This window comes from Perognathus longimembris, chromosome 11, assembly GCF_023159225.1.
Source record: "Perognathus longimembris pacificus isolate PPM17 chromosome 11, ASM2315922v1, whole genome shotgun sequence".
In the NCBI taxonomy this organism is placed as follows: Eukaryota; Metazoa; Chordata; class Mammalia; order Rodentia; family Heteromyidae; genus Perognathus; species Perognathus longimembris.
Genome location: NC_063171.1, coordinates 27,790,418 through 27,817,566, shown reverse-complemented (window position 1 = coordinate 27,817,566; position 27,149 = coordinate 27,790,418). Strand labels below are relative to the sequence as shown.

Genomic DNA, 27,149 nt, shown 5'->3' with positions numbered 1-27,149 from the left:
TAACTTAGTGATATTTATAGTCCATCCAGGCCCTTAACACAAGCAAGGTGAACCCAAATCATTTTAGAAATATGAACTTACAAATTAAGTGACTAGTTCTCTGTCTTCAATCTTATTATCAGTGTCAGGAAGTTCTTTGGGTTGTTTTTTTTGTTGTTGTTAGCTAAATCAATATCGGATGCATCTGATTCCCTCTTTTTGTGTTTTAATTCAAGTGTAACACAACTCTTTTCCATTTTATACACAGATTCCTAGATATTTTTATATGGAATAAATTTTTTTCAGTTGGGAAAAAGTCCAAACTTATTTAATATTTCTTCTGGGTTCCACTTTCAGATTTTTTTTTTCACTTAAAAAAATCTGCTTCACTTTCAAGCTCTCCCTTTCATTTGAGCCCTGGAGCCCCAAACAGGATGTAGGGCCCCTGGAAAGGTCTGGGCAGGAGAACAACAGAGCCATTGTTGCAAGGAACACTTGCCCCCTCCTGGGCTTGCATTCCAGCCATGTTTGCCTTTTAAAACTATACCATGGATTTAAGGTAGTCTGTGGTTCCTGTGACACCTAGCTCTTTTTCTGCCCTGCTTGCTTAGGCCAATCTGTCTTCATCTCCTATGCCTGTTTACTTTTCTTCTTAGGACAAGAAGGGCACTCTTTAAAACCAGTGAAGTAAGTTGAGGGCAAATGAAATCTACATCACACAGAAGGTTATAAACTTGTGGAATTCATTAGTTCCAAAAGGTGGTACTGGCAGGAAACTTAAATGAATTCAAAAAAAACCATTTAGCCAGATTTATAAATGAGAGCCATAAATGGTTACTAAGAAAACTAAAGCGAACTTCTACAACTTATGTCAGAGAGCTGCGCCCAAACCTCCCACCGGGCTGGAGACCTATTGAGATGGCTGAGCTTGGGCCTGGCTCAGTGAGTTGTCCTGAGCCTCTGGTGGCTGGTGGCTGTTCCGTGTTTGTCCTCAGTCTCATTGGGTCTCCAAGAATTCCTTTAAACTGCCCAGGAACAGACAAGTTTCTTTGTGAAGTGAAAACCAAAAGAAAGCTTTTCCTTTCCCTTCAACATCTGCCTACCACCATGTCAGACTTCTACTGAAGTCTCTTCAGTGGAAAGTAGGTGAGGTTACATCTGGACCTTAAGACATAGATAGTTTCTTTTATGTCAAGTCAGACCCTTTGTTTTCCTGTATTCTACTCTCAGTAGAACCTTCAGTCACTTAAATCCTCAGCTTTTTTCCTAGCCTGTGTCCTAACTGCAGGGATTCTCAAATTGGATCCTTTAAAAAAAATGCAGATCCTCTAAATCTTGTCCCAGACTAATGAAACCATAGTGTCTGTGGTCTGTCCCTAGTTACTTTAAAAAGCATTCCAGGTGATTCTCTCAGGAGCCAACCTCAGAGCCTCGCCTTATAGGTTCATACCAAAGTCTTATCTGGGGCTTCTTCATGTAATGTCTGCCCCGATGTGTAGTTGAATGTTTAGTTGTGATGATGCTAAAGACCCAACCAGTCACTAATGTTGGGACTTCATGCTGTCCACTTTCTCTATTTTTCTAGCTGTGACAATACAGTCAAAGAAAACTCATTGTAAAAGCCGGAGTGTTACATATTCGCGTGCATGTGTGTGTGCACATGCGCGTGCTGGTCCTGGGGCTTGAACCGGAGCCTAGGTGCTGTCCCTGAGCTTTTTGGCTCTAGCTTTTTGGTGGTCAATTGGAGATTAGTTTCACAGATTTTCCTGCCTGGGCTGAGATCCTCAGATTTCAGCCTCCTGAGTAGCTAGGATTACAGGTGTGAGCTACTGGCACCTGACTAGAAATACGTTTGACCCTACTATCTTGATAAAGTACCATGCCATTTCCCCGTGTCTCTGCCAAATTCTCAGAATATGACTTTATGTTCTTTCACTGTCCTTTCCATCTGCCTCCCCCAACAATCCTGAGCCACTTCTGCACCATTCCCACCTCCATGAACCCCCACTCATCCTGACAGGAAGGGTTTAAGGATTTCCAAATACTTCAGAATAAACCATAGCCACTAGTCATTCTATCTGGCTTCTTGGAATTATCAGTGATTTTCTTGAAAGTTTTTATCTGCAGTAGCCTGTGCCATTGCATGCTCTTGAACTCTTCCTGCCTGTTGTCCACTCCTTGATCTCCTTCTGGCTTTTCTTCCACATCCTTAACTGGACATTGCCCACAGACACCCCTTCACTCCTCCATCACTTCTTTGTCTCTTTCTACTATGCATGGTTGCTGGTTGTATTGAAGTTTGTTTTCTGTTCTGGGGCTCCAGTATCTTTCTCCTCTAAAGGTCTCCAAATCTGCGTTTCTGGTGTGACCTCTGGATGCCCACCCTGTGATTCTGGTTGCCATAGCACCAGCTCTATCCTTTGTGTGTATCTAACTTTCTCGAAACTAAGCTCGTTGTTTTGTCCATTAAAATTAATTTCCCCAACTCAGTTTATTTACCTATGTGAATGAAGTCACCATATCAGTCTTCTGAGCTGGATATCTAGACATATTATTTTATTCTTACCTCTTAATCAGCTTTGTATCTAATCTGCCAGTCCTCCCTCTCCCTCTCCCTCTCCCTCTCCCTCTCCCTCTCCCTCTCCCTCTCCCTCTCCCTCTCTCTTCTTTCTTCCAGTCTTAGGGCTTGAACTCTGGGCCTCGGAGCTTTCCCTGAGCTCTATGACTTGAGCCACAGTGCCACTTCTTGATTTTTCTGTGATTAATTGAAGATAAGAATATTACGGACTTTCCTAGCTAGCCTGGCTTCAAACAGTGATCCTCAGATTTCAACCTCCTGAATAGCTAGGATTATAAGCATGAGCCACTGGCACCCAGCTCTTATTCTTTCTAAAGAATCTATTTAAGATTCATTCTTATGTCTCCATTTTTGTAGCTACCTACTTGATCCAGACTTTGTTCACCTCACATGTATATCATAAACAGTCTTCTTGATTGCAGTCAGACTGTTTGAATTAGTTGAACCTAAAAACAACTGCCTTATTACTTTTTCCTCAAGCATCCTTTGAACACCCTCTGTCTGGTGACCTTGCAAGCCCACCACATCTCATCTTACCTCTTTAGTCTCTCTCATGTTCTCTACAAACTAAGCACTCTTCACAACTCAACCCTGTCTTCTCAGCATGCTTGCTGCCCAGTTTCCCCAAACAAATCAGACCAATTTTTATGGCCATGCCTTATATTCCTACCTGAATATCCTCTTGTCAGCCTCCAGTGCCTTTGACTAAGTGTCATAGCCATGTCTTGCTCCCAAAGCTCTAGAACTCTCCTGTCCTGGAAAGCCAATTACACATCTGTGTTTTCCCAGGAATCTTAGCACTCATTACACCACTTACACTATGACAGACACATTGCTTCCTGCTTGTTAATTAGCCCCTTCTGAAATAGTAGGACAAATTGTGCTTTTTTTCCACCTTTTAGTCACATGCTAAATATTTAATATATGGCATGCATAAACTGTAACAATTATTGTTCCAAATCTTGTTTGGACAAGGATAGTCTCTATGTGTAAAAGGAATGTATAAAAGAAAATTAAACTTCTGATCTACAACATTAGTATCTGAATTAATTTTTGAGCCAGCTTTGATGTAAATGCTCATTCCTAACAAAAACAAAACAACAATAAAAAGGCAGGCAAGTGGTATGGTGCTCAGGAGACTGAGTCAGGAGGGTGTGAAGTTTGAGGCCTATATAATAAGATCTTGTATCAAATAAAGTAGGTGGGGGTGGGGGTGGGGGCTCACAGGTGTGGAAGAAGAGGTAGAATGGTACATGCCTATAATCCCAGATATGCAGGAGTAGCAAGATGGGGGATTGAGGTCAGGTTCTAGGCCATGGGCCAAAATCTTGAGAACTAATACTAAGATAAATGAATATTGAGGGTATGTGGTTTAAGTTGTTGAGTGCCTGCCTAGCAGGTATTGATTCCAAACCCCAGTACTAAAAGGAAAAATAAGACATTGGTTCTCCAGACCTAAGTGCCAAAGAACAGGGACAAAAAAAAAGTGAGGCTAGAAGAATATATTAAATGATATCTAGGAGGGAAAGCAGTAAAGCAAATCCAAACTGTAGTTAGAGGAGGGAATATGAAGTATATAAAAAGAAAAATACTTATTTTTGAAAACCAAAAGTTGTAAGAAAAAGGTTCTGTTGTTTTTTTAGGTCACCCCATGTTCTTTTCACTAATGGTTGTACTAATAGATGCTTCCACCAGCAGTTTCCAAGAGTTCTGCTCTCTCCAAATCTTTGTTTCTTTGTTTTCTTCATGATACTACATTATACTTGGAGTAAGATGATATCTTATTGTAGTTTTGTTCCTCATTTCTAGGATGATTAATGAGATTCACATATTGTTGGCCATGTTTATGCCTCCTTTCTGTTCAGGTCTCTGGCCCATTTTTAAAGTTTTTATTTTTATTAACATATATTAGTTGTACAAAAGGAGGTTTGTTGTGGCATTTCCACACATGCATACAATGTGCACTGATCAAATTTACACTTCCATCTCCCTTTCACCTCTACTGCCCCTTTCTTAAAGTAATTTCACCAGGTTTCCCTGTTCTATTTTCATGCATGCCTATGCAATCATATTCATCCCAGTTCACCTTCTCTGCTAGTCCTCCCACTTCTCGCTGGGACCCACCCCCAAAATAGCATCTCTCACTTTCTTGTCATTCGTTATTCTTTTCGCTTTCACATATATTAGTTGTACAAAGGGCTTTCACCATGGTAATTCTCATATGCATATTTTATAATTTAGTCATTTAGCATCTTTTATTTTCCTCTCCCTTCTGGTGCCCTACCTCTCCACTGTTCAGTAGTTTCAGTGGGTTTCTTTATGCTGTCTTCATACCTAGATATTATGTATTTCAATATCATGTCTTACATTATTCTCTTTCTCTTCCCCCCCCCTTTTCTTACCCCTCAAGTCCCACTATTACAGCCATGTTCTCTCTATATATATAATCCCACTGTTACATTCATATCATCCCTATATATAGTCCTGTTACAAATGTATATCTCCTTGTACATATATATGTATACCCTTTAGATGTGGGTTCTATAGATAATTAAAAACAGGTGACATTGGGTTTTTGAGCTTGGCTTATCTCACTTATCATGATGACATGATGATCAGCAATTTCATCCACTTTCTTGCACTTTATGATAGTAATATTCCATACTTTTTAATCCACTCATTAATTGTTGGGCACATCAGCTGAATCCACAATTTGACTATTGTGAATAGACTCCAGTAAATATGGATATCAAATATAGTGTAGTTTTATTTAAATTTGTTTTATAGCCAAGAATACTGAAAATATTTCTTCATGTATCTATTAGCTGTTGTGTTTCTTTTTCCAAGAACTATCTGTTCAATTTGTTTTGCCCTGTATAACTTGGATTGTTTGTTTTTTACTGCTTTTTTTATTCTGGATATTCTTTCTCCATTGATTAAGTGGTAATACTTCCTTTGTTGGGTTTTCAGTTTTGACTTTACTAGTTAGATATGGGGTATTTAGGTTTCTCTCTGAAAATCATGTCATCTGCAAACATGGATAATTTAACTTCCTCTTTTCCAACTTTGATCCTCTTTGTTTTTCTTGCCTAATCCCTCTTGATAAGACTTTCAGTATTACATGAAGAGTGGAAAAAGTGAACATCTTGTTTTTTTCTGAAGTTAATGTAAAATTTTTAAATTGTTGAAACTTGATTTATACCCTAACACGTGACTTATCCTGGAAAATGATCCCAGTACTGATGAAAAGAATATGTATTTTCTGCTGCTGTATGAGATGTTCTGCAGATCTGTGTTAGGTCTAGTTGGTGTACAATATAGTAGGCCATCACATCTGGGCCACTGAGTACTTTCTTAACTTTAATAAAATCATAAAGCTAATTAGTGAGAGAGCCAAGATGTAAATTTCAGTCACCTTATACCATTGTTCCCACTCTTATCAATTTCACACCATTGCAAGTAAGTGAGTTGTAAATTTGAAGTATTCCTGTCCTGGAGTGTTGATTTTTCCACCTTATCATTTGAGGAGTGCTACAGAGGTGCATTTGACTTTGATGTGGTACATTTTGAGTATTTTCCCAGATGTAATGATTGAGGCCCACTCTAACTACTATATTGGATTAGGGATTCATTTGGCCACCAATGTAGTACAAACTTTAGTAATTAGAATTTCTAAGAGTGGGTCTATCAGATCTTTCAGAATTAAAGCCCCTTTAATTCATAAATCATCTATTTTATTTGAACATTTTGATAGGCATTCATTAGACATAAATAATTATCAGAGGGAAAAATCATAGTACTCACTAATAATAATACATCTAGGAATTTTGAACCCATGTTTAGGAAAAAGAAACTTGAAGATATCTGCTAATACACATAGTATCACATCTTCCTAACAGTATTTGCATCTTTACTCAAAGTTACTTTCAAAACAATGTCTTGATCTTGGTCACAAAAAAAATGTTATTTGGAATTATAAACTCATTAGTGATCATTACCAATTTTAATCTGGTTTCTGCTTCTAAATTACTTTAAAAACAATCTAGGGGATGAAAGTTCTTAAGGACCTACAAGTTATTCTCTTGTGCTTGTAGTCATTTTTATAAATTTTACTCATGAAGTTTTGAGGACATTTTATGTACTACACATTTTAAGATAACACAGAAAATTTCAAAAACTAATTACTACTTTTTGTAAAATGTACCATGAAAGGCTTTGTATTTTTACTCCATATGCACTTATAAGTTGCTGATCCCTAAGCAATCTTGCCTCTCTTTTACCTCTTTGGAAGAAGTAGAAAATAACATTTACCTTAAAGTGAATAAAATTTTTTTATTTTTTATACTTTGCCTCTCCCATATTGTTAAGTAGGCAGCACACACAGACAAAACACACACATACATCTACCACGTATACACATATCTACCACACACATCACACAAACACACTCACACAATTTTAGAAGAGGAAGGCATAGTAATCTGCTCTCTGCTGTTATAACAGGATACCTGAGAGTGGTAATTTGTGATGAATAGAAATTTGTTTGGCCAGTGGTTATGGAGGCTGGGAAATACAGGAGCACAGCATTGGCATCAGGTGAAAGCTTTGGTCTACATCATCTCATGACAGAAAGCAGGGCAACACAGGGTGAGAGCAGAGCAAAAGAAGGAGCCAAATCTGTTACATAGCAACTCAAGCACAATACCTAATTCATCCTGTAATAAAGCTAAAGCCATTTGTCTCTTCACCAAGTTGGAACCATAGCAGAAGGAACATGAGAACAATGAACACAGAAATAGTTCTTAGAATAATAGGATGTGTCCAACTCATCTTATTCTCAATATCAGTAGTATTTTGTGTTTATCACCTTCACAATTTTTTTCCTGTAAACTCAACATTTATCTAATTGAAATAAACCTTCTTAATGTCAGTTTCTTCTTAGTTTAATATAAGAATGTACATAGAGAAGTGGTTCTTGTGGGTATAACTAGGGCGGCACGCTTCCCACTTTGGGGCACAGAGGTGCTGTCTGACACGTGCCCCATTCAGATGTCTGGGACTATCTCAGTGTTGTTACCATTTGTGTTCTATCTTTAATGGTGGAAATGACATCTGCAACATGTCAGGTTGGCAAAGTTCTCTCTGATGTGAATTTCATTGATCCCATTAACAGAAAGGAGCTTGAACTTTCTAAAAATAAAAAAAAAGGTTAAAAAATTAAAACAAAATACCTCCACCAAATCATCTTTACAGAAAATTCTCAAAAATTTTCTACACATTGAAAACCAACAAAAAATTGAAACTGGCAGAGAAACAGCCCCTAAATAGAAAACTGAGTAAGTATAGCAAGAATTGACAAAGCACAACCCTTAAAAAGATAAGATATGATGACAGGAACTAACAAACACCTCTCTATCATAACTCTCAATATTAATGGATTTAACTCTCCAATTAAATGACATAGACTGACAAGTTAGATCAAAAAGCAAGATTCATCTTTATGCTGTCTTCAAGGGACACAAAAGCAAAAATATTCTGAAAGTGAAAGGCTGGAATAAAATCTGTCAAGCAAATGGCCCCCACAAACAGGCTGGAATTGCAGTCCTAGTATCAGACAAAATAGACTTCAAATTAAAATTAATGAGAAGAGATAAACGTTATTATATATTAATAAAGGGATCTCTCCTACAGGAGGATATAATCATCCTAAATATCTATACACCAAATGCTGGAGCATCCAACTTCATCAAATAAATACTACTGACAGTAAAAACACACTTAGATCCAAACACATTGATCACTGGTGACTTTAACACACTACTGTTGCCTCTGGATAAATCAACATAGCAAAAACTCAGCAGAGAAACCTCAGAAGTGAACAATTGCATAGATCAACTAGACTTAACTGAATCTATAGAATATTCCACCCAGCAATACCAGAATATACGTTTCCTTGGCAGCACATGGATCATTCTCCAAAAGAGATGACATTTTAGGGTACAAAGCAAATCTATGAAAATTCGGAAATATTGAAATTATTCCCTGCATTCTCTCAGACCACAATGAAATAAAATTAGAGCTACATACCAAAAGCCACCATAGAAAAGCAAGTAACACATAGAAACTGAGCAATGCATTGTTGAATTGCCAGTGGATCATTGAAGAAATCAGAATGGAAATTCTAACATTAATGGTATTTAACAAAAATGAGCACACAAAATACCAGCTCCTCTGGGACACAGCAAAGTCAATACTCAGATGAAAATTTATAGCTGAGTGCCTATATCAACAAGTTGGAGAAATCCCAATCGAACAATTTAATGATGCACCTTAAGCTCCTTGAAAAAGAGCAACAAGCCAAACCCCAAGCCAGTAGTTGGAAACAAATGATTAAAATTAAATCAGAATTAAATGAATTAGAGTCCAAAAAAGAAAGATCATAGAAAGAACCACCTCCTTGTTTTCAAAGAACCAACTTTGAACAAATTAACAAAATTGACAGACCCTGAGCAAATTTTACCAAAAGAGAGAAAGACAGAGAGAGAGAGAGAGAACACATCCACATAAACAATATCAGACATGAAAATGGAAACATCATGACAGAAACAACCAAGATTCAGAATATTGTAAGAGAATACTTCTCAAAGCTCTATGCTAACAAATTGAGAATCTGGAAGAATCGGACAAATTTCTAGCAAATACTGATATGCTCAAACTAAACCAAGAAGACTTAAAGCACCTAAATAGATCCATATCAAGTAGTGAAATAGAAACTGCAATAAAAGACCTCCCATCCAAGAAAAGTCCAGGACCAGATGGATTCACAGCTGCATTCTATAAGATTTTCAAAGAAAAACTCACACCAATACTCCTCAAACTATTCAATGAAATTGAAAGAGAAAGTTCACTACCAAACTCATTCTATGAAGCCAGCATAACCCTCATCCCAAAACCAGAGTTTCTTCAAAGAAAGAGAACTATAGACCCATTTCTTTGATGAACATCGATGTAAGACAAAATTCTGGCCAATCCTCTTCAACAATTCATCCCAAAAAAAATTATACACTATGATCAAAAGGGATTCATTCCAGGGATGCAAAGCTGGTTCAATATATGCAAGTCAATTAATGTAATCCATCACATCAATAGGACCAAGTACAAGAACCATATGATCATTTCCCTCAATGCAGAAAAGCATTTGACCAGACCCAGCACACATTTATGATAAAAGCTCTGGAGAAACTAGGAATCCATGGAACATTCCTGAATATAATTAAGGCTCTGTATGACAACCCTACAGCTAGCATTATACTTAATGGCAAAAAGTTAAAGCCATTTCCTTTAAAATCAGGAGTGAAACAAGGATGTTTACTCTCTCCACTCCTCTTCAACATAGCACTAGAATTCCTACCTAGAGCAATAAAGCAAGGGGATCCAAATAGGGAAAGATGAAGTAAAACTTTCTCTCTTTGCAGATTACATGATCCAGTATTTAAAAAAAAAAAAAACAAAAAACAACAACAACCACCCATGGACTCTACTCCCAAGTAACTTGAGCTGATCCAAAACTTTGGCAAAATAGCAGGATGTAAAATACATCCTTAAAAATCAATGGCTTTTCTGTATGCCAACAATGAGAAGAGCAAGGCTGAAATCAAGAAAGTAACCTATTTTGCAATAGCCTCAAAAAATACCTAAAATAAACTTAACCAAAGAAGTGAAAGACCTCTATGATGAAAAAGTTGAAAAGGAATTAAGAAAATGGAAACACTTCCCATGCTCCTGGATTGGGAGGATTAACATCATGAAAATGGCAAAATTCAATGCAATACCCATCAATATCCGAACACCATTTTTTTAATGAAATAGAGGAAGAAATCCAAAAATTCATATGGGATAATAAGAGACCCCGAAGAGCAAAAACAATCCTTAGCAAGAAGAACAGCTGGAGGAATATCAATACCAAACTTTAAACTCTATTACAAAGCTATAGTAATAAAAACAACTTGGTACTGGCACAAGAGCAGTCTTGAGGACCAGTGGAAAAGAACTAAAGACCCAGAAACGAACCTGCAGACCTATGCCCACCTAATATTTTGATAAGGGAGCCAAAAATATAGGATGGAAGAAAGCCTCTTCAACAAATGGTGCTGGAAAAATTGGTTAAACACCTGTAGAAAATTAAAGCTAGATCTTTATATCTTACCCTGCACCAGAATCAATTCCAAATGGATTAAAGACCTCGAGGTAAAAGCAGATTTCCTGAAAACATTTCAGGGAGGAATAGGAGGGCTCTTTGGCACAGGTTGAAACTTTCTTACCAAAGACCCAGAAGCACAACAATCAAAGAAAGGTTGGAAAGATGGGATTGCATCAAACTGCAGAGCTTCTGCATGGTAAAGAACATAGCTTGCAAGATAAGCAGCAAGCCCACAGATTGGGAGAAGATATTCACCAGTCATACAACAGACAAGGGCCTCATATCTAAAATATACTTAGAATTAAAAAAATTAAGTTCTCCCAAAACAAATCCTCAAAGAAACAGGTGTTCCATTAATAAATGGGCTAAATACTTAAAGAGAGACTTCTCTGAAGAAGAAATGAGAATGATCAATAGACACATGAAGAATGTACTCAACATATCTGGCCATAATAGAAATGGAAATCAAAACAATATTGCATTTCTACCTCACCCCAGTAAGAATGGCCATTATCAAGAAAACTAATAACAATAGATGCTGGTGGGGATGTGGCCAAAATGGAACACTACTACACTGTTGGTGGGAGTGTTGTTCAACCACTCTTGCAAACAGTATGGCGGTTCCTCAAGAGGCTAAACACAGAGCTCCCCTACAACCCAGCAGCCCCATTTCTGGGCATTTGCCCAAAAGATCACAAACAAGGCCATACTCAAGCTACCAGCACAACTGTGTTCATTGCAGCATTATTTACCATAGCTAAATTATGGAATCCAGATGCCCCTTGGTGGGTGAATGGATCAAGAAAATGTGTTACATATACACAATGGAATTCTATGCCTCTATTAACCCCATTTTTGAGGAAATGGAAAGACTTGGGAAAAAAATCATAGTAAGTGAAGTGAACCAGACCCAAAGAAACACTCCTATGGTTTCTCTCATTGGTAATAGTATATGTCTAGGACAGTCATAGCAGAGGATCAAAATAGCTCAATGACTATCATTCATATAAAATGATGCTAAATGAAATGAACCCCAAGATATGGAAACAAGTGGTTTTTCATTGTTGTTATTTTTTAATGTACTATTTGAATTTTTTTCTTTTGTTTATCTTCTCTATGGTTTAGCCCCTGTTGTCACTGTATTTGATTTTGGTACCCTGAATACTGTATATAAGTTTATCTGAATAGGGAAGGAGAACATTAAAATGGTGAGACAAAGGATAAAAAGCAAACAATGCAACAGGAATACTTGCAAGACAATGTGTTGTAAACTAACTATACAACTGGGGTCAGGAAATTGGAGAGGAGGGAAGGTGGGAGAAAAATGAGGGAGGAGCTAACAAGTTTGACAAGAAATCTACTCACTACCTTTTACTGTATCCCCTCTCTATGTCTCCTTGATAATTTTTTTTTTTAAAGCTTGATCATCCGGCAAGGTGATTGGGCCCTAGAAAATCTAGTGAATGTGTACTTACTAATTCTTGTGTAGAAATGGCTTAAAAGGCTATCTTGTGGCTTATGAGGAATTCTGCATTTGAATTCAGGTAACAGCTTTATTAGCTACAATACTCTGCAAGCCCCTGGGAAATATAAAACCTTTGATTCTAATTGCTTTTTGTTTTCAAAGGCTCCATCACTTTTTCTCCACTCTGAAGAGAAAGGCTTCTCACCACAATTATATTGTGTGCATTTTCAATATACTGCATGATTTTCATTTTCATTAACATGTTTCTTCCCATGAAGCAAGCACAACTATATTTACGTTGAAGTCTAGAAGATGACAAACCTCTCATAAGAGGTAAACTGTGCCAACTTCCTACCCATCCTGTGATTTCATCTGTTATTATTTCCTATGCTGCTTTCATAATACACAAATTTAGTTATCTTCACTCTTTTTAGGACTTTATTAACCACACTGCAGTGCATCAACACTCATTCATGTAAATGTTTTTGAAGAGCAAAATGTGTCATATTTTGTTTTGCAGCATTTATGACTTTCCTTGTTTATCTTTCAATCTTTGTAACAAGACTTGGTTTTTATTGCATACACCCTAGAGCTCTAACAATGTCTGCTAAACAAATAACAGAACAGATGTAATAATTTAACTTTTTTCTACCATTATGCATTGATGCATTGTTAGGAAAGGACAGCAGAATTCCTAAAGTATAGAGTACTTTTGTGAATGTAATCATTCTATTTTTTTTTGGCCAGTCTTGAGCCTTGGACTCAGGGCCTGAGCACTGTCCCTGGCTTCTTTCTGCTCAAGGCTAGCACACTGCCACTTGATCAACAGCGCTACTTCTGGCCATTTTCTATATATGTGATGCTGGGGAATCAAACCCAGGGCTTCGTGTATATGAGGCAAGTACTCTTGCCGCTATGCCATATTCCCATCCCTGAACTTGATTATTCTTTCCTCTAGTCTTCAGGTATTAACTCCTTACCAGTGAAACTACTAGTATGTGTGTGTGTGTTTGTGTGTGTGTGTGTGTATGTGTGTGTGTGTGTGTGTGTGAATGTAATATTTTGTGGTATAGGTAAACAATTGTGATACTGATATTAAAGAAATAATAGAATCAAAAGAGTCATTCTAAATAAAAAACATATCATAGCCAATAGTCTGTGAGACACTGCTCATGGGGTTGTATTTGACCATCCTGGCAGTATTTAAAAACACACATTTCATCTCATGGTAGATTACTTTTGATTATGCCCAAACCAGCAATGGACGATTGAAATCTTATGGTATTTAAAAGTGGATATTCTAGAATCTGAAAATGTACAAAATCTCACGCTACTCCCTATTAAATGATCTTAAGCAAAGTTCGTGTTTTGTTTCAACTATTATTTGATCAAAAGGCTGTTACTTTTTGTTAAGCAAACTTAATATATAAAGTTTTCCCCAGGCACCAGTAACTCATAACTGTAATCTTAGCTTCTCAGGAGGCTGAGATCTGAGGTTAACTGGTTTAAGCCCACAAGAGAAAGAAAGTCTGTGAGACCCTTGTATCTAATTAATCTCTCTCTCTCTCTCTTTCTTGCGTGCGCGTGTGCATGCAAAGTTGGAAGTGGAGCTGTGGCTCAGGTAGAGAACTCACTTTCAGCAAAAAACAACACCCAAGCTCTGAGTTCAAGCTCTCGGACAGGCACAATAAATTAAAAATAAAACTGAGACTTTTCTCAAAATAAATATTTACAATTCAGAAAGTGTCAATAAGATTGTTTAAATAGCAGTGTTCTCTATTTTTAAAATATTTGATAGGAATTTTTCATATTTACAAGTTTACCTTATATAAAGCAATAGAAACCATTAGATAAATTAAGAACTAAACTGGAATGATTATTTCTATGGGACCACAAGATACACAAGTTTTTCAGGGTTTTCTAAGAATCTTCATGCCCACATTTTTTTTTTACAATTACAGTTGAAAGCAATTGTCCTACTGCATCTTAAATGCAAATGTAAGTATTGGAAATGGCCAGTTGTATGAGACAAATCCCACTGCTCTTGATTTCTTCAAATTTTAGTTATTCACTGCTGTCATTGTTCTTATTGATTTGAAATTGAGACATACATTAGCACCAAAAAGAAATATACTCTTGTTAGGAAGCTTTTGTGCTAAAGATTTAAGGGAAAAGAGATACAGAGCTATGTCAGAGTTAAAGCTTTTTGTTTTTAATCAAGTAATCATCTTTCATGTTCTGAGGGTGTTGTGGAAGTTTAATTCCACATTAATCATACATAATCATGCATAGACTTATGTTTAATGTGATGTTTTTTAGAGGTATACATTAAAAGTTTCATGCAGAATAAAAAGGTAACACGGCTTATGACATAACAGACAGAGTCTTGTCCTGCCTGTTCCTTTAGCATGAATTCACTCTTTAACTTCGATCTCCATAAGTGTGGTGTTTTCTTCTGTGTGGTAGTGATTTCTTGCAAATGGCTGATCCCTGTACTGCTCAACATGTTGAAACCATAGCTAAAGTCTGTAGACAGACTCAGTTGTCTTTTCTTACAAAGATAAAAGACCTTTTATCAATCATGTGCAGTACTGGGTATAGATATTTATTCTGCTCAGCTTCCCCTTCCGTTCCCCCAAAGCAGCTTTGCATGAAGAACTTGACTCTGAGAATTCAAGTACTAATCCTTGTTTCCATGTTTCCCCCGTTGTATCACCAGCTCTCCAGCTCGGTCTCTCAGCTCCCTTCTGATAAAAAGCCTTAGTTCCTCAGGAAGTTGCCTGTGGCCTGAGTTGGTTGTTCCTGTACTTATTCCACAGTATTTATTAAACTGCAGTTATGTGTGTGACTGTGTTAATTCCTCCAGAGAAAAGGATGAGCCTCTCTTGTACAGGGGTAGTTGTACAAAGGGGTTACCATTCAACAAATCAGTTTGTAAGTACATCGTAAGAAAACTTGACATCACCCATTTCATCATTCTTCCCCATCCTTCCCAGCCCATCCCTGATCCCCAATTTTACTCGTTTCATAGTCCCACTTTCTTGCTGAAATTCTACCCAACTTCTAAGATACCTCTGAGGTGCTGTGGTCTGAGCATTCAAAACAACCTTAGACTCTCTCCCTTTACATCCTCCCTGATAAAACTTTTAGATTGGTTTTAGATTTCCTTTGTATCGTTCACAGTACCAGACTTTAAACATTTGTTGAATTGACCAATGAAATACCTATCACAAAAGGGTCAGACTGCACCCTTGACTACCCGCTAAGATGTTTCTTGATTGTGGTTCTCACATAGTTTTTCTAAATACAGTTGCTGTCTTTCTAGTCTCAGAAAATTAGAGGAAGTGATGGGAGTCATAGGAGGCTTTCAGAGAAAACTTTTTCAGTAATGTGCTGCTGGAAAAACTCAAAGGTATATTACCTTGGTTACAGTGTTTTCATAATGGTTCAGTAAGAAAAAGCCAAATATTTTTATCCTCTTTATAGCACTAAAGAACTATGTAATCCTAATACATGTTTAAAAAGGGGCGACTGTTGGCTATTTAGAAAATCCATTTGTATAGATGATATAACGTACGCATGCACGTGTATTCACACTGCCATTAATTGTGTAGTATTTGTTATTGTTGCACTATTAAATAATTGAAAGCAATATGCTTATTTAGATGATTCCAATGGTCTTCAATAAATCTACCATAATTAAACAAGAGATTTTTTTTCTTACAAAGAAAAGGAGAAAGACAAAAACTAAAACTATATAAAAAAACAGAGCTTCTAGAAAAGCTTAAGTGTCAAGGTTTAGTGAAAATTATTTCTCATTAGACACTTCCATTTCCTCACCTGTCAGAGTTGCAGTCTTTAAAAGAAAAAAAAAATAAGTTTTCCCAAACAACCTGTGTCTTAAATAATACACAAATAATTTCAGAAAGAAGTTAGTAATTTTTATAAAAAGCTTCACATATACAAGGTTGGCTTTTTACTGTTTAAGTTTAATTGGAGCTCTCAAAAGTTACTTAGAAAAAATGAATCAAGAAGACCTGACCATTGTATATATTTAGAAGAAAGATGTTTCCACCATATTATTCACGTTTTGTAAACAGCATCAACGAACCTGCACATAAAAGGTTAAATGTTTGCAGACCATTCTTTCTTTTGCCTCAAAGATCAGAGACAAATTACTATTTTTATTTTACATTCTCTTGATGAGGATAATGATAAACAGCTGCCACTTCAGTGCTTTGACTGCAAAGAATCCAATTGCAATCCTATAATTTAAACAAAAGGGAAAAAATACATAGTCACACACAGCATACATCCAGAAAAGAGTAAGAGAATTTGGTTAGAGCTGGGGTTAGAGAAAATGGGGTACTTGCTGTCTGCAATTGCTTGGTTAGAAGAAAAATTCCATCTACATACGTTTTCCCATTCATCTTAGTTATATAAGAGGGGCAATTATTACTTCCTCCTCAACTCAAAAAGAAATCAAATTTGCATTCTGAATTCTATGCTTTTCCATCCAGTCCACTGTATTACAAGAATAGTAAAGATTTGCATGTGACCACATGTGTCCTAGTATTTCCATAACTCAAAGAGAATTTCAAATTGTTTGACAGATTCTTTAGGAATGCCTCTACTTTTTTTGTGGAGTATTCATTTTTATATTCATCCCAAAAGTTTGTTTACTAATTTTTTCTAATTATTTTTGTACCTTTTTAATACATCACAAAGTAAAGCAAATGTTAAGGATGTTATGAAATGAATGTTAAGGATGGTATGAAATGGGTAAATTCAGTGTTTCAGTGTAACTGACTTACGAAACTGGCCAATGATACTACTCTCCCATTGTTTCATATTCACAAAGGTTTACTTAGTATATGCTATTATTCTGCTTTTCTCTTAATTCAGTCATTCATTCCTTACAGATATCGGCATTCCATTAGTATCTTCTCCTCAGAAACTTTTGGCATTTATTAATCTGTAAAATTGATTTGCTGTATTATGGATATTTCATGGTTTCATACTTCCTGCTTTTGAACATCTAAAAAGGAAATGTAATCTACAATCATATTCAATCATGTTCATTGTTGAACTAATTTCACCTCTCAGAACCTTCCTGTATTCTGGTGATATAAAGCATGATAATAACAATAGTGCTCACTCTCAAGGTGTGGCCTAGCTCTTGTGCTGATGCTAAGTAAATCTTGCTGGGTAGTAGGTTGATTTGGAAATGCTATAACTGCCTACTGTTTTAATACGATAGTAAAATCTTTTAGACTAGAAAGACAAAGTATAGATTTTTATAAGGCTCTATGTAGAATGCATTTTCTTCACAAAACTAGGTCCTATCGTCTCATGTATATACACAACACACAATTTTAGTCATGTGTTTCTAATCCATTTTTCTTTTTCTAGTCTTGGGGCTTGAACTCAGGGCCTGGGCACTCTCCCTGAGTTTCTTTTACTCAAGGCTAGCACTGTACCACTTGAGCCACAGCGCCATTTCCGACTTTTTCTTCATATGTGGCACTGAGGAATCGAACCCAGGGCTTCATGCCTGCTAGGCAAGCACTGTACCACTAAGCCATATTCCCAGCCGCCTTCTAATCCTTATTATGATCATGTAGTAGTGGATCCTTGTCCATCAACCTGAAGTTTCTCTTGTCTCAATTCTCCTAACAAGGAAGCATTCATCAACACCTTGAGATGAACTCTAGGGTAGTTTCCTTGACTTTAGTTGTAAACCCATTTGAAGCATCAGCTCTTCTTCCACTTCTCCTCCTGTACACTTGTCTACACAAGGTGCTGAGGAGGGTAAATAAATGAGATTGTAGAATCTACTAAGTAAGAGAAAGCAGAAGACAAAGCTGCATACTAAGTAATAAAAGGGAGTGTCACAGTGAAGGCCAAAGGAAAGAGCTATGGAGGGTCTACGGGCCTGAGAGCTTGTCTGGAAGAGGTAATGATAGAGTAGGTTTAAAATATGAAAGGTCATCTTCTGGTATCACCTTCCTGTGGTAGTACCTACACTATCTCTGTATCTTATCTGGGTATATTGGAAACCGTGTATACCATGGTATTAGAAGTAGGAAATTGAAAGGGAATACCAAAATCGAGAGACACAGGGTAAAAAAAGACAAACAACTACAAAAGCAATACTTGCAAAACTGTTTGGTGTAAATGAACTGAAGAACTCATGAGGGGGAAAGAGAAAGGGGGAAGGGGGAGGGGGAATGAGGGATGAGGTAACAAACAGTACAAGAAATGTATCCAATGCCTAATGTATGAAACTGTAACCTCTCTGTAATTGAGTTTGATAATAAAAACATAAAATAAAAAAAAATACACATCGCTACAAAAAAATAAATAAAATAAAATATGAAAGGTATGAAGAAGTGCTCCAAAAAGGGTAGTTGATCACAGAAAACATGAAAATGTAAAAAAAAATATGTAATTTGCACTTGTGGGGTGTGTATGTGTGTGTGTGTGAGCGCACATGCGTGCACGTGCCACTTCTGTGGGTTGAACTAAGGGCCTGGGCGCTGCCCCTGAACTTTTTTGGTCAAAGCTTGTGCTCTACCATTTGAGCCATAGCTCCACTTCTGACTTTTTGGGTGCTTCATTTGGAAATGAGAGTCTCATGAGCTTTTCTGCCAAGGCTGGCTTTGAGCTATGATTTTCAGATCTCAGCTCCCTGAGTAGCTAGGATTACAGGTATGAGCCACTGGCATGTGGCTAAGGTTGGCCTCTTTTTATATAAGATATGAATTAGAAATGTTTTTATGCTTTAAGTTTTCACCTTAAGAGAGCCAATATTACAAAATAATAACAAAAATAATTAGGCAGAGGGCTTACATGGCTGATAACTAGAAGACCTCAAATGCTAAAGTTTCTAAGTTCCAGGTTTTTTATATTCTTCTCTGGATTAAAGGTTTTAAGAATACAAATTCCAGTATGAGGTATGGTATACCTGAGTGATTAATCTGCTCATGGGGTTGTCATATCATGACTGAAACCAGACAGAAACAAAGTGGAGAAATTTAAAACAGTACAAGAACTGGAGGAGGTGGAAAGACTTAAGAAATAACAGAGCAGTGACACCAAAGATAAACATTACAGAAAATTCCTTAGGATCTGAAAGAGCTAATCATGCATCTGATACCAGTGCTCATTGAAGGAGACATATGTCCTAAGTCTCTCTGCACCAGTGACTCATGCCTGTAATCCTAGGTACTTGGGAGGCTGAGTACCAAAGGATTATATTTCAAGGCCAGCTCAAACAGAAGTTTGCAAGACTGTCTCTTGAAAATAGCCAGGAAAAAAAGGGGGATAAGGGTGTAGGTAGAACTCAGGTTACAGAGCACTAGCCTAGCAAGCTTGAGGCCCTCAGTTCAAATTCCAGTACCACCAAAAACTATAATAATAATAACAATAATAATCCATGGGGACTTGGGCTTTGCTAGTCAGGAAAACACGAACGATACCATTGAAGAAAAAAACTGAGCCTTTACCCAACACTTTGAAAGGAGAAAACAGATACCCAACTATCACCAGTATGTGCTGTCAAACAGTGCCCCACTAACAGAGTTAGTGCCTGTGGACAGGTGATTTCTCTTAATCTACATTCTCAGTCTCCAAGGGACATGGATTTAGGGGATTACAGTTTAGAAGATGAAACCAGTTCCAAAGAGATCTATTATGACCACATTCTCAGTTGGGTGAGCCCACTAAACTTCTGTGTGTTGGCCTGGGCCCCTATAGAACCTTATCTTTAGTACCTGCTTCAGCTCTCTCTAATAAATGTATTATTATATTTCCCCTCATGTTGACTTAGATATTGTAACCAGAATTATGTAGCTCTGAAGTACGTTGATACCTATAATTTCAGAAACTTGTATAAAGTGGATGTAGGCAACAGAATGATTAATTTTCAGAGGCTATTACATTTACTTCAGTATAGCTTCTGGGTGAGAGTTTGAAGAGAGATGGCATGAAACCTTTCCACTATGTCAGATTGAAGTATCATCATGTTTGTTCTGCTCATAAAGGAGATCAGTACTTTGGAGAAGAGGTAAAAATGTATACATACAAGCCCTTATGAATCTTTTGAAATACCAAGGATTGGAATACAAATTTCAGCCTTTCATATATAGAGCATTTACTAATGACACACTAGAGGAAAAGAATAGGCCAGAGAAACCAACAAATTTCTGCCTCTGTATAGGTGCCAAAATTAAAAGCGTCATTTAATCATATGAATCTAGGGTTCACACTAGGGTCCAAGAAGCAACAATGAGCTACTTGTCTGGAGGAAGAAAAGAAACAATTTCTTTTTACTTCAAGAAGTCCTAGTAATTCTAATGCTCAAAAGATGATAAAGCCTGATTAGGGAAGTTCTTATCTTAATAACAGAAAGCTTAAACATTCTCTCATTCTGGTCCCAAATGATTGAGCTATGAAAGAATGAAAAAGCAATTGTAATTTATATATACCCAGGAAACCTGCACCCTGTGTTCAAACTCATCATGTCTAAATCTATAAGCAAAAAACAAAATATAAAATTACAAAAGACTTCATTTAATTCTTTTTAGTGACCAAAGTCCATTTTCAAGGAAGCAGAATGGAGACAGAACTATCATTCCTGTTGGAGCAGGAAGATGTCTCAGAAATATCCTTAATACTGTTACTCTGGGGCATGAAGTCACATGCTCATGACCCCAGAATGAACAGTTGCTTTATTAAACTGAGACTATACATTTAATATTTTGGGGAGATAGTTCTGAGTGAGAAAAGCCTATATAAATGGTCATAAATTTATAGCTTTGTTTTTGTTGATTTTGTAGTCTATAAAAATGCCTTTCACACATTTACGTTGATTCAAAGAAAAGACTTGTCACTTTAGCCGAGAAGGGATTGGATGCCTGGAACCTGGCAGATCAAAGTATATACATTACCAAAGCAAAAGTACTTTGTGCCCACGTTGGAAGCAATAAATTATTTCCACCCTTTACATTCATAATTAAACCTTTCCAAACACTAGAAAATAACCAGACCACTAACAATATCTGTATCATGTTTGAGGCTTAGATGGTTCAACCTGACTTGAAATGGAGACCATTTGTTCTAAATTGATTTCAATGCCAAGCCAATAGGTCAAACCTTAATGAAGATGCCATTTCAGCCCAGCCTCTGGGTGGATAAGCCAAGATTAATTAACTCAAGTCCTATAGTATAGAAAACAGATGCTTCTCTCATGTTACACAAATAAACTCTTTGTGGAGAGCTGTGTTGTGTTTTATTCAAAGAATAACAAGTTGGAAGTCACAATGGTTAAGTTTTTCACAATGGAGCCAGCCCTCAGTAGTGATGACAGAAGCATGAATTTATGGAACAAATTCCAAAAGTGCATGGAAGAATGAATTGTCTTCTATATCTCTTCTTTGGGCTCCAAGCCAGTCCTGAATCTGGGCTGATCCAAATGTTGATCCAATCCAGAGCAGACCTACAAGTGCCAGAACAACATCAAGGTTACTTCTAATCCACAGAATCCCTAGAGACCCCTCCCAGAGGTTTACATCTGCATCATATGTTTGGACTCACTTCTCTGGCCAGCTCACAAATGGCTTTAGATTAGATTGCTCTCCGGAGGTCTGTCATTAGGTGTACTGTTTATTGGTTGTGCAGCTCAACATTCATTCAGAATTAGAATCCTTGTTTTTTGCTAGAATGTGGAAGGCTAAAAGTCAAATAGTAACTGTAGGATTCTCACCTTTCTTTTCAGATTTAATTGATAGACATTAGGATGAGGATGTTACCATAGGATAGTGTAAACTCCAAATATGCTAAGGCAGAAATTGACCATTTCATGTGTTTTTTTCCTCATTCAGAGTAAATGTGAGATAATCCACGTTCTGTTTCTTTTTATTTGTTAGACTGAAAACGACGAGAATGGCCAAGCAGAAAACTTCTCCATGGATCCACAATTGGAGAGACAAGTAGAGACCATTCGTAACCTTGTAGACTCCTACATGTCTATTATCAACAAATGCATTCGAGATCTAATCCCAAAAACCATAATGCACCTTATGATCAATAATGTAAGTGCTTTATCATTTATCTCCTTTTCATTTGTAACATCTTAGTTGATAAATTGAGAACGTTTTCTTCCATTTATTTGTAATACTTTCTGAGTAATTTAAAAAGCTGCTGCCCAGGTATATATTTTTTCTTTTACAAATGGTAAATTGGCTGACCAATGAGACAGAATTGAGAGAAAAGAACTTTCAGTGGTAATAACAGAGATATTTTCTTGATGGTTTTCTCATGGAAGGGTGCAATTTACTCATACCTACACAGTGCAAAAATACCATATTCTCTGAGTGCTGGTGGTTCACTCCTGTAATCTAAGCTACTCAAGAGGCATGGTTCAAAGACAGCCTGGGCAGGAAAGTCCGTGAGACTCTAATCTCCAGTTAACCACCAGAAAACCAGAAGTGGAGCTATGGCTTAAAGTGATAGAGATCTAGCCTTGAACAAAAGAGTTCAGGGACAGCATCTAGGCCCTGAGTTCAGGCTCCACAACTGACCAAAAAAATATGTTTTCATGGAATCACAAACCCAGCAATAAAACTAGATAATCTGGCTAATAGGCCTGTATACGTGTGCTATTATTTTTTTATCTGCTATAAAGTGTGAAATGGTAATTTTTTTCCTGGAAAGGGGATTCTCACCTTAATTCCTTGGATAAGCTGTGCTTTTTGAAGGTCAGAATGATATAACCAAAAATCTCAGAGTGTCCTGCTTACACTGGTTCTTGATGAAATGATGTCCACACACTCTTCGTCTTTGGTTATCTGTAAAAGCCCGAATGTGTTGCTTAAAATATGTGGTTCCTTTGGATAACTGACTTTTTAAAGTACCAATAATACAACAGTAATTAGAGACATCTACTTTTAGATAAGAAGGTTTCCGTGAGGCCTTTTATAGCATGCGTTTTTAGATTTTGACAAGTGAGACATCAGGGATTTTATTCTCCATTACTTCCTAAGGACATTAAAAAATTTTAGATCAGTGTTGTATGCATTACTTGTAAGAAATCAAAATCATATGGTAAAGTTGTGAAAAGAGCTCCAAACTAGAATTCAGGTGAAATGTACATTTTGAACCTGGTGTTGCTACAGACTCTGCGGACCTAAGATGAGTCACTTAACTTAGGCATATTGTTCTCTTCCATAAGTAAAATACTAATCACAGTAAGTCTATTTAACTTAACAATTCATTCAGGAAGACAATGTATGTGAAAGTTACTGTTGAATGCCGGAGTGTAAGAAATTATTATGGCTCCCTACTTGAGAACTTCCAGCAAGATGCAGGTGGCTCACAGCTGTACTCCTCAGTCATCAGAGGCTAAGAGGGTCCCTAGGATCTCAGTTCAAGGCCAGATGAGACAGAAAAAGAGTCAGACTCTGTATCTCCAAAATAAGAAGCCAAACATATAGCTAGAGATAGGACTCAAGTGTTTAAGCACCAGCTGAGCAAGCAAGCCAAGTGAGTGTAAGATGAAAAAAGAAAAATCAAAAAAATGTATCTGAATAGTTCTTATTCAAGAGTCATTTCAGAGTTTCGATCATGCATGTGATCTCTGCATTGCATTACTTGAATGTAAGAAGCCCCAAGCACTCATGGAAACCATCTTTTTAAAAGAATCTATTTTCCTGAACATTTCATGCATGCGTAAGGCTAGTTGTTTGCTTTGAAGTGTAAACAGCAGGTAAGCAATAGATTGGAAATGTGGGCCTAGACACTATGGTTATGCTTGGTCAGTGGCCTGCTGCATGACCTGAAGTAAATCATTTTAGCCCCTCCAACCTGAAGTCAGTCCCTCTGAAACTTCAGTCAGAACATGGGGCACACCTCACAGAACTGTCAGAGGCATAATAAATGTGACTGCAAGCCATTCAGAGAAATCTAAAGTACTAAACAAATAGTCTCTGTATTTTAAAAATTACCCTCTTCACTTTGCTTAAATGAATTCAGGTTGTTTTGCTGTGGTATATCCAGGCACTTGCTTATTTAAACATTTTCTTGATTAAAGATCATTTATCTTTTTACTGTTTCACCCAGTCATTAGTACCGCCATCAGTTCAAACGCTGCTTAGCTCTGTGCTATATTAAATCATCCGCACAGGAAATAGCACTTCCTGTGTATGGCTGGGAGGACTAGTTGACACAAGTTATTTAAAGGAGAGGGGGAAAAAATCCTGTTGCAAATCTATCCTACTTTCGCCTTCTCAAGAAAAACACACAGATACAAACACAAAGAAATGTTAGGGTAATTTCTCTCACTCACTTGCTGTTTGCTTGCTTTTAATGGCATGACCAACCGCTACTTACAGAATATTACCCTTGGAGGTAAAGCTCCCTGGTTGTCTTAGGAGACTTCTCATTAGTCATGAGAAAGGAAACAGCAATGAAGATCTGCTCTCCAGGGCCAAACCTTGAAGCAGAGACTCATTAGCAACATGCAAAAACTAAAAATATCCTGAGATGCTGAATTCTCACAAAATGATCCTTGCCTCTGCTTGAAATTTAACTTGTTTATACCTACCAGAAACTAAGTTTACATACCTAGCATGACTGCTTTTCTTGAGCGCGCGTGTGCACGTGCGTGTGTGTGTGTGTGTGTGTGTGTGTGTGTGTGTGTGTGTGTGTAGTGGGGCTTAAACTCAAAGCCTTGCATTCTCACCTGGCTTTTATATTCAAGGCTGGTACTCTACCACTTGAGACACAACTCTACCTCTGGCTTTTGGTGGTTAATTGGAGTTAAGAGTCTCACCAACTTTTCTTGCCCAAGCCCAAGCTGGCTTTGAACCTCAGTTCTTAGATCTCATCCTCCTCAGTAGGTAGTATTACAGGAATGAACGACCAGTAAGTACCCAGCCTTGAGACTTATTAACTATTTATTTCACTATAGAGAGAATGGTAAAATTTTATATATACTATACATTATATGTGCAATTCTGTATCTCTGAAAATAGCTAGTTTTTTTTTAAAAGATACCTTCTGACAGCATCTTATAGCACTGAATACTTGGACCTTTTGGTTCATTCCAGATATATTGTGTTGAGCACAAGACAGAAAAACAGCCCCTAGCCCTCTCCACTGCACTGTGCACATGTTTAAATGAGATCTTGAATGAGAGGATTAGCAGTAGAGTCACGACCAGAAAACTAAGAGTCTGATTCCCAAGGCTTGACTTCCACTCCATGAATCCAGCTACTGCTAGAAATGTTGAGTGAAAAGATAGGTAGGGATTCATTCAGAACCAATAAATGCCTTTAAAAAACAGGGCCCCCCTTTTTCTTCATGGTCTATGGTCATTCCTCTTTGAAATGGGAACGGCTGCCCAGCCTCCTGACAAAGAATATGTTTCAGCCAGCTTTTATAAAAGTTCAGGCTTCAGTGGGCAGTTTCCTTTGAAAGTTTACATGAAGTGTTCTGCCACTCAGGTCTCCATATGGAATTATTTAAGATGTTTAAAGCCCAGCAATAAATGCCTTGCCTCAGACATACTGTAAGCCTTTGTCTACTGAAACGCAGCAGCTGTTTCATTACTTAAACATACCAGGTAACGGCAGCACAAAGAAATGGCAAGTTTATGACAGGCAGCCATTCTGGACTGCCCAGAGTCAGAGCAGCAGAGTTCGGTGCGAGACTGTAAAGCTAAAACGCACAAAGAACACCCCCCACAGCAAGCCCATTTTGATGGCATCTCCTATGTCACCCACCCCAACACAAGTTCTCCAGACACCGAAAGGAACAGGATTCAGCTTTATTCTAAACATACGTGTGGCAAAGTAGCCCAGCATTCTGCTTGTACTCACACAACCACTCACTCGCAACCTGTGTTTTTTCCCCCAACTTACCTAGGAGGCAATAGAGCGTCAGAGAGGTTGGGTTGCCCAAGATTGCAGAGCTATGGGTGGCAACATTAAGACTGCAAGTCAGATCTTGTCACTCCGCCTGATGTGGTGTCCATTTCAACATCATGACAGGAGGAGGAAAACTCTTTTCAGTCTTCACAACCTAGAGGGCTGCTAGCCACCCCCCCCCCCCAGCATATATCCATCCACAGGGCTCTTTCCAGAGGGTTAATTTTGCTTCACGATTTAATTAGGGTTTGCTTAAGTATGGGACACTGTTCTCAATCATATTCAAATCCAGGAAATAGGAACTAGAATGTAAAAGCTTTTATGAATTCTTTTCAAAAAGCCAGATATGAAAGCTAGAGACCTTTCACACTTAGAAGGGGTGCTGCTGCCTGCACCCCTGGACACCTGCAGGGCCACGTTGCTCCCCGGGCGATTGGCACTTAGATGGAAAATTAGTAACATGTGTCCTGGTTTTCAAAACTGATTGCAACTTTAATGTGAATGAAGTCAAGTGTTATTTTTACATGTTCATTATTTCCAGAGCTTTGTTCTGGTGGTTAAAAATCATAAGTCTGCTTTTCCACAAGGCAGGAATGCAGCACTCTGCTAAAAAAAAAAAAAAAAAATGTCACAATCTACCAAGACCCCAAAACTCCACTTCTCACCAAGGAAAGTACTCCCTATTGTGCCCTAATTTTACCCATCTCTGAACTTTGGAATCATACTGTATGTGCCTTTTTGTTTCGTGTGTGTGTGTTTGTGTGTGTGTGTGTGTGTGTGTTTAACAGAAGATAAGAGTGTCATGAACTTTCCTGCCCTGGCTGGCTTCAAACTATGATCCTCAGATCTCAGCCTCCTGGGTAGCTAGTATTAACAGATGTGAGCCATCAGTGCCCAGCTGATGTCTAACTTTTGTACAGCACATTGTTTATGAGTCCATGGAGATTTATGAGTCCATGGAGATTACTTTTTGGAGCAGGAAAATTTCTTTGGTCATTG

At 37.5% G+C, this 27,149-nt stretch overlaps 1 protein-coding gene across 10 annotated transcripts in view; it reads left to right on the top strand.

Moving 5' to 3' along the window:
- Nucleotides 1-27,149, top strand: part of Dnm3 (dynamin 3) — a 492,945-nt gene that overhangs the window by 431,977 nt on the left and 33,819 nt on the right. For all 10 annotated transcript variants that reach the window (XR_007212664.1, XR_007212666.1, XR_007212665.1 and 7 more), the window contains one exon: nt 22,152-22,316. Coding sequence is in view for 7 of the 10 variants with exons in the window: in XM_048358313.1 (XP_048214270.1) it covers nt 22,152-22,316 (165 nt within the window). In the remaining 3 variants the exon portion in view is untranslated. The remainder of the gene's footprint in view (nt 1-22,151; nt 22,317-27,149) is intronic.